Source organism: Dendrobates tinctorius, unplaced genomic scaffold (genome assembly GCF_039654945.1).
Source record: "Dendrobates tinctorius isolate UK_male_01 unplaced genomic scaffold, ASM3965494v1 ptg000054l, whole genome shotgun sequence".
In the NCBI taxonomy this organism is placed as follows: domain Eukaryota; kingdom Metazoa; phylum Chordata; class Amphibia; order Anura; family Dendrobatidae; genus Dendrobates; species Dendrobates tinctorius.
In genome coordinates this window covers 15,203,832-15,218,239 of record NW_027361722.1, presented here as the reverse complement: position 1 = coordinate 15,218,239, position 14,408 = coordinate 15,203,832, and the positions used below count along the sequence as shown (strand labels likewise).

Below are 14,408 nucleotides of genomic sequence, written 5' to 3'. Positions count from 1 at the left end.
GTCTTCCCTTGTTAGCCTGGTGTGTGCATTATTATACACTACAATTCCCAGCTTCACTGTGTGGGGGAGGGGATAGATAAGGGCTGATTTAGGAGCTCAGCAAGGCATGTGGCCCCGGCTTCTTCACCATCAGAAGTAATCTGGAGAGCAGGGCTATCTACAGCGCCCCTAGCTTTAGTGACAGGGAAGGAATCCCTGGCCCCGGGATATCCTGCAACAGTGCCGTGACAACGCCTCTATTTAACCTAGGTACACTCTTTGCTCTCTAGACTACCCAGACTCGGTCTCTGCCTGTTGTAATTGCCTAACATCTTGGACTTAGACAAAATATGACCCAGCTTCACTTCACTACGTTTTTGGCTCTTTGCTGTGACCTTCGCCAATAGAGCTTTAAGAAAAAAAAACTTAGATTTTTTTTAAATAAAACATCAAGTACAGTCATGCACTATATGAATTCTCTTATGTACAGTATAAAAAATATGGTCAAACCACTTAACACACAAAAAAAGTAGAAAGAAAAGGAAAACAACATTCTTACCCAATACACACACACACATATATATTTTATTTCACAGTAGAATTTTAGAATACAGCCCATTCAATCCAAATTCGTTGAATATGACTATAGCAGTAATGGTTTTCTGTATTGTTAAGTGGGAAAAAGAAGGCAGGTCCTATGATAAAGCACTACAAGCTGACAAATTTCTTATAGCTTAAACATTACTTTTTTTTTCTCCTGAGTGATCTTTCTGATGTGCAAGAAAAGCTGATTTCTGGCTAAAACATTTCTTGCATTGTGAACATGAATATGGTTTCTCCCCTGTGTGAATTCGCATATGTTCCACAAGGGATGTTTTCTTGGTAAAACCCTTCCCGCATACTGTACATGAAAATGGCTTCTCCCCTGTGTGAGTTCTTAGATGATCCGCAAGATTTGATTTATGGTTAAAACATTTCCCACATTCTGAACATTTAAACGGCTTCTCTCCCGTGTGAGTTCTTATGTGTTCCACAAGACTCGATTTATAGCTATAAGACTTCCCACATTCTGGGCATGAGTATGGCTTCTCCCCTGCATGACTTTTCAGATGATGGTTAAAACCTGATTTGTAAGTAAAACATTTCCCACATTGTGAGCACGAGTATGGTTTCTCCCCTGTGTGAGTCCTCAGATGTAGAACATAAGCAGATTTATGCCTAAAGCATTTCCCACATTCCGTACATGAGTAGGGCTTCTCCCCCGTGTGAATTATTTCATGTTTATCAAGATGATTTTTAAGCTTAAATAATTTTCCGCATTCCAGGCATGCAAATGGCTTCTCTCCTGTGTGAGTTTTTAAATGATCTAGGAGATTAGATTTATGGGTAAAACTTTTCCCACATTCTGAACATGCAAATGGCTTCTCCCCTGTGTGAATTTTTACATGATATACAAGGTGTGATTTATTGGTAAAACATTTCCCACATTCTGAGCACGTAAATGGCTTCTCCCCTGTGTGAATTCTTAAATGTTTAGCAAGATCGGATTTTAGTGTAAAACATTTCCCACATTCTAAGCATGAATTTGGTTTATCTCCCGGGTGAACGCTCAGATGTTCTACAAATTTCGATTTCAGGCCAAAACAATCTCCACAAAGTGGACATAAATACGGTGTCTCCTCTTTGTGAATTGTTAGATGATCTATAAAACTTGATTTCTGGCTAAAATATATCCTACATTTCAGGCATGAAAATGATTTTTCATCTATGTCCATTTTCTCTTCAAAATGTTTTTCACTTTCAGAACTTGCAAAAGCTTTATGTCCAGTCGTTTCTGTGCCAACTTGTGATTGATAATTGTCTTTTTTAGGAAAGGGAGATGAAATGAGTTGTCCATCGAGGCCTATGAAGCGGTCTTCTACTGGGAAAAGAAAATCATATTTTGAAACGAAAAATTATTTTAGTAAATTCTGCGGATTGAGTCGGACAAGTATTAAATACAGTCAAAATAACTTGAATTACACATACCGTAACTTAATAATAATATATGGGAAGGAATATCAACAAAACAGCAATTCTGCTAGATTTTTTATTTTATTTTCGTGTTAAATTTTACGCTATTCACCGTACTGCACAAATAAAGTGTTTCCTTTATTCTGTGTGTCAGTACGAATATAGCGAGAGCAAATATATATATATAGTTTTATTACTTTTCTATTTCTTTTTAATGTTTATTTTATTATTTTTTTATTTAAATTTATTGTTTTATTTTTTTCTTTGGAAATAAATCATTTGTACTGGGTGGGGGGGGGGGGTTTGCAATATTCTGACAGCCAAGCGTTTCACAATTTTCATCACTGGAGCTATATGAGGACTTATTTTATATATAGTTTAGTTTTCATTGGTGCCACTGTGTTATAAATGTGACTTTTAACCACTTTTTATTTCATTGGGAGGGCAAAAAGCAAAAAAAAAAAAAACCCCAAAAAACAGCAATTCAATGTTTTGTTTTTTTTCGGGGATTTTTTAAACACAAAATTGTCATGTTGTTACGTGATACGATCACCAAATTTATATTTTTTTTTATGTTTTTTGCTACTTTTGCACAAAAAAAAAAATCCCCCAATAACCAAAAATGAATGGTACTTGGGCAGCTCTGCACCCTGAACACTGCTACATTGACCCCCAATAACCTTGGAAACTAGTACATGAATCTCGCATCCATAATTTTAGACACTGATATATACCCTCTACATACCAGTACACGGACCCCAATACACCTTAATAATTGGCATGTGACATGAACACCAATAGCCCATGAAGAAACATTTTTTACGGAATCTCTGTGTACAATTTATAAGGACATAAGATTTACAAAAATTTCTTACCATTCTCTGACACAGATGTGGGTATTTCATGTTCATTTGACGCTTCACCGGAACTTTCCTGAAAGGACAAGAGAAAATAAAAAAGCCTAGTTATGAGATACTCAAACAAAGGTCAAAATACCTTCATTACTTTTAATCTTTCCTCGCCATGGAGGTTTCTAATGAATTTTGTTTTCCCTTTTTTTTGTCCTTTTTCCAATCCTGGTGGCCAAAATGGAATTGCATATTCCTCATAAGGCAGCACAAAAAAAATTGTATAAAGCAGTAGGATTACATCCAATAAATATGAAGATGATATTCGGCTGGCTTTAGAAGCAGCTGATTGGCATTGTGCAGTAGTTTAGCCTGTGGTTGATGCTGCAGAACTTTACTTTTCATGCAGGTTGCATGTTGAAACAGGTGAAAGTATAACCAAATTGTTTAGGAAACCAGAAACCGAATGTCGCCTCGGCCCTTGACAGTCAACAACTACAAGATTACACAGTTCACTAGATAGCTTCTTTACAGCAATGATTTGAGGAAATCTCGGCTTCGTCTACCTGATGATCCAGTGGGACAGTTTGTGGTTTTCCTGGACAGTCTGATTTCTGTAGGGGACTAGGGCATCTCTCTGGTGGATTTCTTATACTGGATTTATCTATTGGAAATAAACACAACGACAGAATACATTGTCGGAAGATAACGGAGCAAACTATGTCAAATGTTATAAACTGGTAATCATGTAGCGCTTGAAGGCTCCCCCCGATTTTGCACACCAGTCTCTGTAAAAGGAGCGCTGGAGTAAGATGTGAAAAATTCATGTAGAAGCGAGCAACCGATTTAGTGTATCCGTCATCTGGAGTCCATCCCTATGCACTAGTATTGTGTTGTAAGTGACAATGAATATATTGGCTATGATTATCCACAGCTACTCCCCGGACACGCCTTGCGCACTTTTCAACAAGTTGGTGGAGCTGACCAGGACTTTACTAAAAAAGCCAAAATTCTACATTTTTCAACATTTCAAACAGCTTTAGGGCAGTTTCACACGTCCAGATAATTCCGGTACCGGAAAAACCGATACTGCAGCTATCCGTGTCCGTGTGGATACGTAGGCTATCCATATGTCCGTGTGTACCATCCGTGTACTGTCCGTGTCCATCTATTGGAAAAATTAGTTTCAATGTTAACCCTTTGACTTTTACAAACGCACATGGATTGTGCGGTACGTGTTTACACGGACCCATTGACTTGTATGGGTCCGTGTGATCCGTGCTGTTGCACAAAAGCGGACATGTCAGCGTGTTTTGCACACTGACACACGGTCCGTGAAAACACGCTGACATCTGCATAGACACATTCATTAGAATGTGTCTATGTGTGTCAGTGTCTCCGCTACGTGAGAAAACTGTCACTACACGCACCGGAGACACTGACGTGTGAAGCTGGCCTTACACCGTGAGAAAACTTTTTGAATTGCCCTCCAAATTTATTGTGAGTTTGAAATTTTTTTTTTTTTTTTTTTTTTTTTACCCAAAACACAGTTTTGAAAAGTGTTTATTTGATGCATAAGAGCTGTAAAATGTGCCATGTTTTTCTAAGAGGCAACATAAGTAGAGATGAACGAATTTGTTAGGATTTTGTCCCCGAATCTGATATTGAGATTTTCGAGCCACATTCGAATAATATTTGAGCCGAATTTATGTCTTATGATCGGTTCCGAACATATTCGGTAATTTCTACTCCCGTTGACTCGAATGACGTTTGGCTGTGTTTGACAAATATTGCAAAAACGATATTCGATTCCAATCGTATTCGGAACCGAATCCGAACGAATTCGCTCAACTCTAGACATAAGACAATGAAAAACATCTAATATGTCTAGGAAGAGGCGCCAAATTCATATTCCAGAGTGCGACACTGTGATAAATTGGGCACAGTTTCTGTCTGGTTTGACTTTAGGACGGTGCTCTTATGTGATGATGGGGGGGGGGGGATCATGAGTAAATTGTGGTTAGCCACAAACCTGTCCCCTTCCCAAGGAAGGTCTCCTCTTACTGTATTAATAAATCTGCCTCCTGAAGCATATACAAGATGGGTAAATCTACGCGATCCATAAACCTGTTTTCTCATCTTACCCGGGGATGCGATGGATTGGTGATCCTTCATCATGACCTCACTGTACAGATCCTTGTGTCCTTCTAAATACTCCCACTCCTCCACAGAGAAATAGACGGTGACGTCCTGACACCTTAAAGGAACCTGACACACAATGATACTGTCACCCTTCTTTTCACCATTATTGTATTATGTCCCAGCATTCCCGGCAGCGCTCACCTCTCTGGTCAGCAGCTCCGTGATCTTGTTGGAAAGTTCTAGGATCTTCTGCTCATGTATCAGAGATGGAAACGGCGTCTCGGTGATGTCAGTCTCAGTCTTGGTCCTTCCTTTTGAAATGGAGGTCACACTCTCACTGGACGACTTTTTCACTACTGTGTAATCCTGTGTATGGCGAGACGCCGATCACTACATAGATTCTAATAAATCCTTCATCTTGCACGTCATTGATCTGCGTTATCAATAATAGTGATGTCACGTGCATCTCTCACCTCTCCGGTTATCAAGTAGATTATCTCTAGGGTGAGCTCTAATATATCCGCAGCCATGTGGTTTCTGTCTTTTGCCATCCTTGATGACTCATCGTTCAAAGAGATTACCGTCTTTCAAAGAAAACTTATGCTATAAGGGTCCTGTACGTATGGAGCCTGAGAAAAAACATAGAGGGTTGAAAAAAAAAAATTTTTTATAGGAACGTTTTACGCGAAAGAAAGGGATGTCCAATCCTTAGAACTGGCCATCTGTATCAGATCGGTGGGAGTCCGACACCTAACACACCCACAGATTAGCTGATAAGCTCTGCACGTGTAGTGTCCGCTGCCGGTTACTGCAGAACAGCTCGTATTCAAGTTGTTTTTCAGGGGTCGTTCTCAGTCCCTTAGTTCCAATAAAAGGAAATCTAAAGTCTTCAACAGAAGACAATTCTACAATTGTCGCTTCAAAATTTGGGGAAGGTCCTTTTCTGTTCCTCATGACTGTGCCTAGTACACAAGGTCCATATAGATATGGAGGGGGGGAGTTTGGTGGTACAACATGACCTGCCACAAACAGGTCAAACCTCAGGCCCATCCAACAACCAGACCGGAGATTGTGAGCCCGACCTCTCCCCACCAGTGTAGGACATCCCAAATGCTCTTCTGAATGAAGGGTTACAAATTCCCACAGACACCTCCAAAATCTTGTAGAAATCCTTCCCAGAAAAGCGGGAGCTGTTATATCTGCAGAGGGGCCAACTACATATTGAGGTCTATGTATGTAGGATGGATGGGGGGGGGCAGAAAAGTTCCTGTTTAGGGAATGTTTTGTCCATACAGTTTATCGTTCCCGACTCCCCCATACCCATAAGCGCTCAGATCGGCTAAGTGTTGAGTGGTTTTAACAGAGAGAGAGGGAGACGACCGCTGCCAGATAGCTCTGGAAACGGCTTATCACCCCTAAAACAAAAGGAACGGGTGTTCACATTCCAACTTCCCATCTATAGTACTGAGCAAAAGCGTGGACAAAATGCTGCAAAGTAAGAACGAGGCTTTCAAAAACAGAAATGTTAAAGTTTAATTTTTATCAAAATGCAAAGTAAATGAACAAAAAAGAGAAATCGAATTCCCATGAATATTTGGTGACCGCCCTTCGCCTTCACCACTTCTTCTCCATCGCTTGCATGCAGTTTACAGGAACTCAGCGGGAGCTTGTTCCAAACATCATGTAGAAATAGAAACCACACTTGCAGACATCACTCTTTTCTTGCACTTAATATTTTACAGCAAGATATGAGATTTCAATATTTCATATTTTGCATATTCTCCACATCTAGAATAAACTTATAAAGAACTTTTTACCATTATTTGGATCGTCTTAACTAGCTCCTCTGTGAACGCGGAATCTATGGACACGGAGAAAGTTTCATTGTGATCATACAGATAATAGTAGAAAAGTTGTTTAAAAGAACATTCTGGATGTGGGAAATATGCCAAATAATTAATGGTGAAATTTCACATTTTTTTATATATTTTATATCTTCAAGTAAAATATTTTTTTAGTGAAAGAAAAGTTTGATGTCTTCATGTGTTACTTCTGGTTTTCAAAACAGAAATTGAGAGAACCTGTTATTTGCATATTACTTCTCAGCGTCATGTTCCAATTCTATTTTTCTCTCTTTTATATCATGTACAACTAACCACAGATCTCCTGTGTATGAGGCTTGTGCGGATCCTTCTGTCTCTTCATGTGATCCCAGACAGACTGGATGATCGGGGCTCTGTGGGGGCCGGATTATCACTTCCAGGACTTCTCGTTCTTAATGACATTGGTTGGATGATGGCGGTCATTGTCAAGCTGCAGAATAAATTTGGAGTATATTGGGTATTACATGATGGGTAAGCACAGTATCTGCATGGACTTCTCGGAATTGAGGACATTAAGAAATTAGTAGCACTGAAGACTGTAAACACAAAGGTCAGCTAAGGAAACTTGGTGGAGCAGATGAAGGACACATCATGTTCCTTCCCTTCAAAATCAGCAGTGGCATCAGTTCAGAACTGGTAACAACCAGTGTGACCCAGCTTCACAGCTACTGTTTGGAGAAGTCTGGCCAGAAGACACGTTCTTGGAAGAAACGCGGCCAAAAATTATACCTTCCACATGAAAACAAGGCCAAGCGACTCATCTCTGCCTGAAAATATAGAAAGTTGGGTACATAAAAATGTCAACAGGTCTCTGGATTAAGGAGACAAAGTGTGAAATGTTGAGCTGTAACAGAAAGCAATTTATTTCCAAAGGGCTGGAGAGCAGCACAATATTGAGGGCCTGCAGGAACAGTGAAGCATGGTGGAGGGTCTGCAAGTTTGAAGCTACATTTCAAATGGAGTTGGGGGATTTCATCACGATTAAAGGTGTCCTCAATGCTGAGAGATACTTATCCATCATGTAATAACATAAGGGAGGTGTCTGATTGGCTCCAAATTAATCTGAACCCAAACATCCAGCCAATGTCATGAAGAACGCGGCGAGTCCTGGAGGTGATGACCCGGCCTCCACAGAGCCCTGATCTCACATCATTCAGTCTATCTGGGATGGGATCACAAGAAGAGACAGAAGGATCCGCACACGCCTCATACACAGAAGATCTGGGGTCATTTCTCAGAGATGTTTGGAACAATCTCCTGCCGAGTTCCTTCTAAAACTGTGTGCAAGTGACGAGAAGAATTGAGGAAGGCGACAGGCTGTCACAACATTTTGGTGGGATTTAGATTTCCCTCTTGTTTATTCACTTTGCATTTTGTTGATAAGAATAAACTATTAACACTTCTGATTTTGAAAGCTTCTTACTTTGCAGCATTTCTTTCCAAAACTGCCTAAATCTCTTGCACAGTGCTGTATATTATTGTTGATTTATGCACAGAACAAGACACAAACAATATATAGTGCAAAGTAATATACATTATCACACCGCACGGTGACCTCCTGCTGTGGAGGAATTCATACTATTTTATCAACGACATGTATTAATGGAAGATGCATAAGTTTCCAAACCAGGACTTGTACAGCAATGCAGTCACATGGGTACTGTAAACCAATCAGTGGTATATACAGTACCGTCCTGAAATATTTGGACAATGACCAAAGCGTCATGATTTCAGCTCTGCAGACCACTTTTTTTTTTTATTTAGAATGAAACTGAGATGCAATTAAAGTGTAAACTTTCAGGCTTGAAGGGGTTGTCCACTATTCGGACAACCCCTTTCCAAGCAACATAGTTGCCCCCCAGTAAAATAACAACACTTCCACTCACCTACAGCGGCGGAGCCGTTCTAGTGGTGTCTGCACTGTTTCACCCGGGGCTCACGTCACACGTCACATGTTATGTCACGCCAGCCCTGCAGCCAATCAATGCTGGCTTCACTTTCCCGCCTTCACATGAATCAAACTCAAGAGGTCGTGTGCAGCCAGCAGCAGCTCTAAGTTTTGTTTTGATGTCCGATTCATCCGAAAGCAGAGAGAGAAGCCATCGCTGATTGGCCACAGGGCTCACATGACATAATATGACACGATCCCTGGGAGAGTGAGTGCCAACTCCGTTGGAATGGTGCCTGCCCCAGAGGAGAGAATGAATAAGTGTTATTTTACTGTGGGCAAACATGCTGATTGCGACCGGATTGTCAGAGTAGTGCACAACCGCTTTAGTTAAAGGGGTTGAACAAAATATCCTGTGAAATGTTAAGGAATTGAAACCGTTTTTCTACAAAGCGTCCTCATTTCTGGGGTTCAATAGTCCTCTTCTTTGCTTTCGCAGGATGTTTTGGGTCATTGTCCATCTGTCATGTGAAGCTTCGTCCAATCAGCATTGCTGCATGTGGTTGAATCTGAGCAGAAAGTATCTCCCTGTACACACAGGATTCATCCTGCTGCTTCCGTCATCAGTCACATCATCAAGAACCACAACTGACCTGGTGCCAGTGGAAGCCGTGCATGCATCCATACAGAGGATGTTTTGTGCTTTGGGTCATGAGCCACTCTAAGCCTTCTCCATACCTTTTTCTTCCCATCATTCTGGTACAGATTGATCTTAGTTTTGCTTTTCCAGAACCAGACCCAGGCGGCTTCATCTTTATTTGCTCTCATGAAGTCTTCTCTTTGTGGTGGACTTAGACACTGAAGCACCGACTCCATGGAGAATGTTCTTCACTTGGCTGAATGTTGTGAAGGGGCTTCTCTTCACCACAGAAAGGATTGTGTGATCATCCACCACTGTTATCTTCTGTGGATGTCCAGGCTCTTTTGAGATCACAAGCTCACCAGTGCACAATGTACCAAACTGATGATATGGCCGTTCCTAACATTTCTGCTCTCTCTCTGATGGATGTCTTCTCTTTTTTTGCAACCTAATGATGATGTTTCTCTTACACCGAGAGCTCCTTTGACCGCATGTTATGGGTTCACAGCAACAGCTTTCAAATGCAAATGCCACAGCTGGAATCAGCTCCAGACCTTTTACCTTCTTAATTGACGATGAATTAATGAGGGAATAAATAGCTCATGTGGCCTATTAAAGAGCTTTTGAAATAAATTGTTCAATTACCTTTAGTCCCTCAAAAAAGAGGAAGCTACATATTAAAGTTACGCAATTCCTAAACTCTTCCTCGAAATAGGATGTGAAAACCCTCGAAATAAAGCTTGAATTCAGAAAATACTTCATTCTCCCTTATTTGGGGGGTTTGTACAGCATCTGGTGTATTGGTGTAATTATGGTTCACACTAGTAAGATAAATGATAACAATTTATTTAAAACAAATTTTTTTTATATTGATCATAAACTTGGACTTCAAATTTTCGCTCCTTCTACTGCTGCCAGACACCGGCACTAAAAATGTTATTGGATCCGATTTAGTTATTTCCTCTTGGAGTGACTTGGTGGTTTTAAAGTAAGGGAGCTCATGAAACAGAGTATATTTAATCTTCTCCCACCTTGTCTGACAACTGCTCCTTGTCCTGAGCAGTGTGAGAATTTCAGTAGCAGCAGGGAGGAGGGACACTGAGGAGCTTTCAATCAGGCTAAGCGTAGGGGGGGGGATTCGGCTTCAGCAGGGAGAAGGAACAAAGAGGAGAAAGCAATTAGGCAATGTGTGCGGGATTCAGCAGCAGCAGGGAGGAGGGACACTGAGGAGCTTTCAATCAGGCTAAGCGTAGGGGGGGATTCGGCTTCAGCAGGGAGAAGGGACAAAGAGGAGAAAGCAACTAGGCAATGTGTGCGGGATTCAGCAGCAGCAGCAGGGAGGAGGGACACTGAGGAGCTTTCAATCAGGCTAAGCGTAGGGGGGGGATTCGGCTTCAGCAGGGAGAAGGGACAAAGAGGAGACAGCAATTAGCCAATGTGTGCGGGATTCAGCAGCAGCAGGGAGGAGGGATACTGATAAGCTGATTCTGCAGTAGCACAGAGGAGGGGCACTAGGCTGCAGTCTATCTAGCTAGGTTGGCAGAGATTCAGCAGCAGGATGGAGGGGCAATGAGAAGCTGTCAATCAGGCTATGTAGTGGAGTAGCAGCATAGTGGAGCTGTTAGATGGATGAGAGAGCACCTGTCAATCAGGTGGGATGCAACAGAGATTCAGCAGCAGGAATGACACATACTGAGGAGCTGTTGATCAGACTGAGTGGACATGTATTTAGCAGTAGCAGAGAGGAGGGGCATTGAGGTTAGGTTGGTGGAGATTCAACACCAGCAGGGAGGAGGGACACTGAGGAGATGTTAATCGGAGTTGTCGTTTGGAACCTCAGTAGGGTGGGGATACCGAAGACCTGTTATCAAACCAGGAAGGTGGAGAATGAGTATAAACTATGTAAACCCGCAAGGGCAGGGTCCTCTCGCCTCTGTACCCGTCTGTCACTATTAGTTTGTTCATCATACTTTGTATTTGTGTACAGTATGTTACCCCTGTCCCATATACAGCAACACGGAATCAACAGCGATCGAAAAAGAAAGAATAATAAAGGACACTCGTACATGGATTTTCACAGTAAGTCCACCAGCCTCGTCAGGTCCGAGAGATGCATGTAATCATGACATGCTGACAATCCACTATAAACCTGACAGGAATCAAAGATAAGAATCGATTCACTCAACCACATGAGGCTGCAGCAAAGCGCCGCTCACCGACATGGAGAAACTAATAAAACAGTACACCCCATTCCTGCACACTGCGCTTCCATCACACTGATACAAAGAGTCTGTGCGAGGAAAGAAAAAACCCACACGGGAGGAAGCGCTGCAGACGGAACACACTGCGCATGCTCACTGCAGCGGCCGCACAATGCCTGTCACCCACTGCTCCCGGACAGCAATGCCGCGGCCGTGAGTCACTCACCGGGGACATCAGCACACGGGTCCCGCCACTCGTCCTCCCGCCGCTCAGGGCCGCGCCGGCTCAGATAAAACGTAAACGTTACCGGATAGGACCTTAGCAATTCAGGGATAACAAAGCGCACGATACGCTGCCAGGACCCGAGCAGTGCAGTCACATGGTACATTTAGACCAATCAGAGGAGGATGTAATCCAGTCTCCACCCAGAAGGACCTTTGAACTGCGAATCTCCCAGAGACAGTCTCCGACTACAGAGAGAGCGCGCTGTACGTGTGTGACAGCGCTATTACAGTGTGTGCACACGCTGCGGATTCTGCAGCGGATTTGGCCGCTGCGGTGTACTGCACCATTATTCTCTATGGGAATAACAAACCGCAGTGCAGACGGTGCAGATTTTTCCGCGGTTTTGAAACCGAAGAATTGACATCTGCTCCATTGAGGAGATGAAAAACCGCAGAACAATCCGCAGGTAAAACCGCAGATTTGCCAAATCCGCCCCCCAATCCGCAGCGTGTGCACGCAGCCTTACGCGTGTATGACGGGGCCACGCCTGTACACAGCGAGGCTCAGAAGGGAAGAAGCGCCGTGTGTAGTAGTGTAGCGTTCGCTGGAATGGTTTCTTGACAGCACATTGCATTTGCAGAGCCTCTGAGACATTAGTATAGAAGAAGAAAGCCCCCCAGAAGTAAGAAACAATATCCATCAAGGGGTGTGTCTACCAAGAAGTGAAAATTGGCCAGAGAATTTCCAGTCATTATTCCTTTTTTTTTTTTGACTTTACCATTTTTACAGCATCCCAACTTTTTGAGACTCGGGGCTGTACGCTAAAATCCAATTTAAAAATTAAAAAATAATAATGTTACGTGTCGCTATGTGCGGTAAGAGCTGTAACGTTGTAAATCTTTTTTTTTTTTTTTCATCAACCGTGCTTTGGTAACTGGGAGAGCCAACAGGAAAGTTAGTTTTATACACTGCTAAGAAAAAATAAAGGGAACGCTGAAACAACACAATGTAACTCCAGGTCAGTCACAGTTCTGTGAAATCATCCTGTCCAGTTATGAAGCAACACTGATTGTGAATGTCTCCTGCTGTTGTGCAAATGGGACAGACAACAGGTAGAAATGATCAGCAATTAGCAAGACAGTCCCTATAAAGGAGTGGATCTGCAGGGGGTGACCACAGACCATTTCTCTGTTCTCATCTTTTTGGCTGTTTGGTCACTTTTGCATTTTGTCATTGCTCTCACCCATAGAGGTACTGTACAGTAGCATGAGGCGGCGTCTACAACCCTGAATAAGTAAATTTTCAAAACAAATTAACCTCAGTAAGGTCAAACAACTTCACTTGTATAAACCAGGGACCCTTATAACAATTTATGGATATAGATATGCGTAAAAACTAAACCTTTAAGGAAGCCTAAATAGTAGACAATACAACCACACAAATACAAACAACCATGTCACCTATTGTACCCTACTATGGGGTCCTGATATCAAAGCTGCCTAACAACGGAGGTTGGCACCCTAAACACAATCGAGATTGGCGCCCCCGTTCCACAGCGGCTGTACCCTAAAACACTTTTTGTCTTGTCTTCTTTGCACTATTTTTGCACTTTTTCTATTGTTGCTTACTCAGCTACCTACTTGGCAACCCCTGTACACTCCTTTTGTGAATAATTGATTGACTATTTGTGGCACATATTCAGGGCCATCTAGGAGTTTTAGGGTACGGCCGCCATGGAACGGGGGCGCCAATCTCGATTGTGTTTAGGGTGCCACCCTCCGTTGTTAGGCAGCTTTGATATCAGGACCCCATAGTAGGGTACAATAGGTGACACGGTTGTTTGTATTTGTGTGGTTGTATTGTCTACTATTTAGGCTTCATTAAAGGTTTCGTTTTTATGCATATCTATATCCATAAATTGTTGTAAGGCGTCTACAACACACAGAAGTTGTTCAGGTGGTGCAGCTCATCCAACATGGCACATCAATGCGAGCTGTGGCAAGAAGGGTAGTTGTGTCTGTCAGCACAGTGTCCAGAATATGGAGCAGATACCAGGAGACAGGGCAGGAAACCAGGAGACATGGAGGGGGCCGAAGGAGGGCAACAACCCAGCAGCAGGACCGCTACCGCCTCCTTTTTGCAAGGAAGAACAGGAGCAGTTCCAGAGACCTGCAAAATGACCTCCAGGAGGCCACTATTATCCATGAGTCTGTTCAAACTGTCAGAAACAGACTCCATGAGGGCCCGACGTCCTTTAGTGGGTGTTGTGCTTACAGCCCAACACCGTGCAGGGCTATTGGCATTTCCCAGAAAACATCAAGATTGGCAGATTTGACATTGCCACTCTCTGCTCTTCATGGGTGAGAGCAGGTTCACACTGAGCACTTGTGACAGACGTGATAGAGTCTGGAGATTCTGTGGAGAATGTTCCGCTGCCTGCAACATCTTCCAACATGACCACTTTGGCCGTGGGTCAGTAATGGTGTGGGGTGGGGTGGCATTTCTCTGGAGGGCCGCACAGCCCACCATGTGATAGCCAGAGGTAGCCTGACTGCTATTAGGTACCAAGATGAGATTCTCAGACCCAT

At 42.6% G+C, this 14,408-nt stretch overlaps 1 protein-coding gene across 5 annotated transcripts; it reads right to left on the bottom strand.

Annotated features, from left to right (window-relative positions):
• Nucleotides 1–531: 531 nt before the first annotated feature.
• LOC141091509 (uncharacterized) lies at nt 532–11,998 on the bottom strand. Of its 5 annotated transcripts, none has more exons than XM_073577131.1 (7): nt 11,821–11,957; nt 5,456–5,611; nt 5,184–5,348; nt 4,985–5,108; nt 3,407–3,504; nt 2,868–2,925; nt 532–1,900 (listed from the first exon to the last, which is right to left on the bottom strand). In XM_073577131.1, exons 2-7 carry the CDS (start codon nt 5,531–5,533, stop codon nt 714–716), a joined length of 1,710 nt encoding a protein of 569 aa, XP_073433232.1. In that variant the 5' UTR covers nt 5,534–5,611; nt 11,821–11,957; the 3' UTR covers nt 532–713. The 5 variants fall into 5 exon arrangements, with proteins under 5 accessions (XP_073433232.1, XP_073433233.1, XP_073433234.1 ...); XM_073577132.1 differs by having other exon boundaries at nt 532–1,897; XM_073577133.1 differs by lacking the exon at nt 5,456–5,611 and having other exon boundaries at nt 11,821–11,961.
• Nucleotides 11,999–14,408: the final 2,410 nt, after the last annotated feature.

What these genes read in the sequence shown, in the direction of transcription:
- LOC141091509 (XM_073577131.1), bottom strand. Translation starts at nt 5,533, where the DNA reads ATGGCAAAAGACAGAAACCACATGGCTGCGGATATATTAGAGCTCACC. An exon ending in TCTACTTGATAACCGGAGAG is followed by an intron (nt 5,349 to 5,455) that starts GTGAGAGATGCA and finishes CGCCATACACAG; the next exon opens with GATTACACAGTAGTGAAAAA. An exon ending in CTGTCCCACTGGATCATCAG is followed by an intron (nt 2,926 to 3,406) that starts GTAGACGAAGCC and finishes TTGTCCTTTCAG; the next exon opens with GAAAGTTCCGGTGAAGCGTC.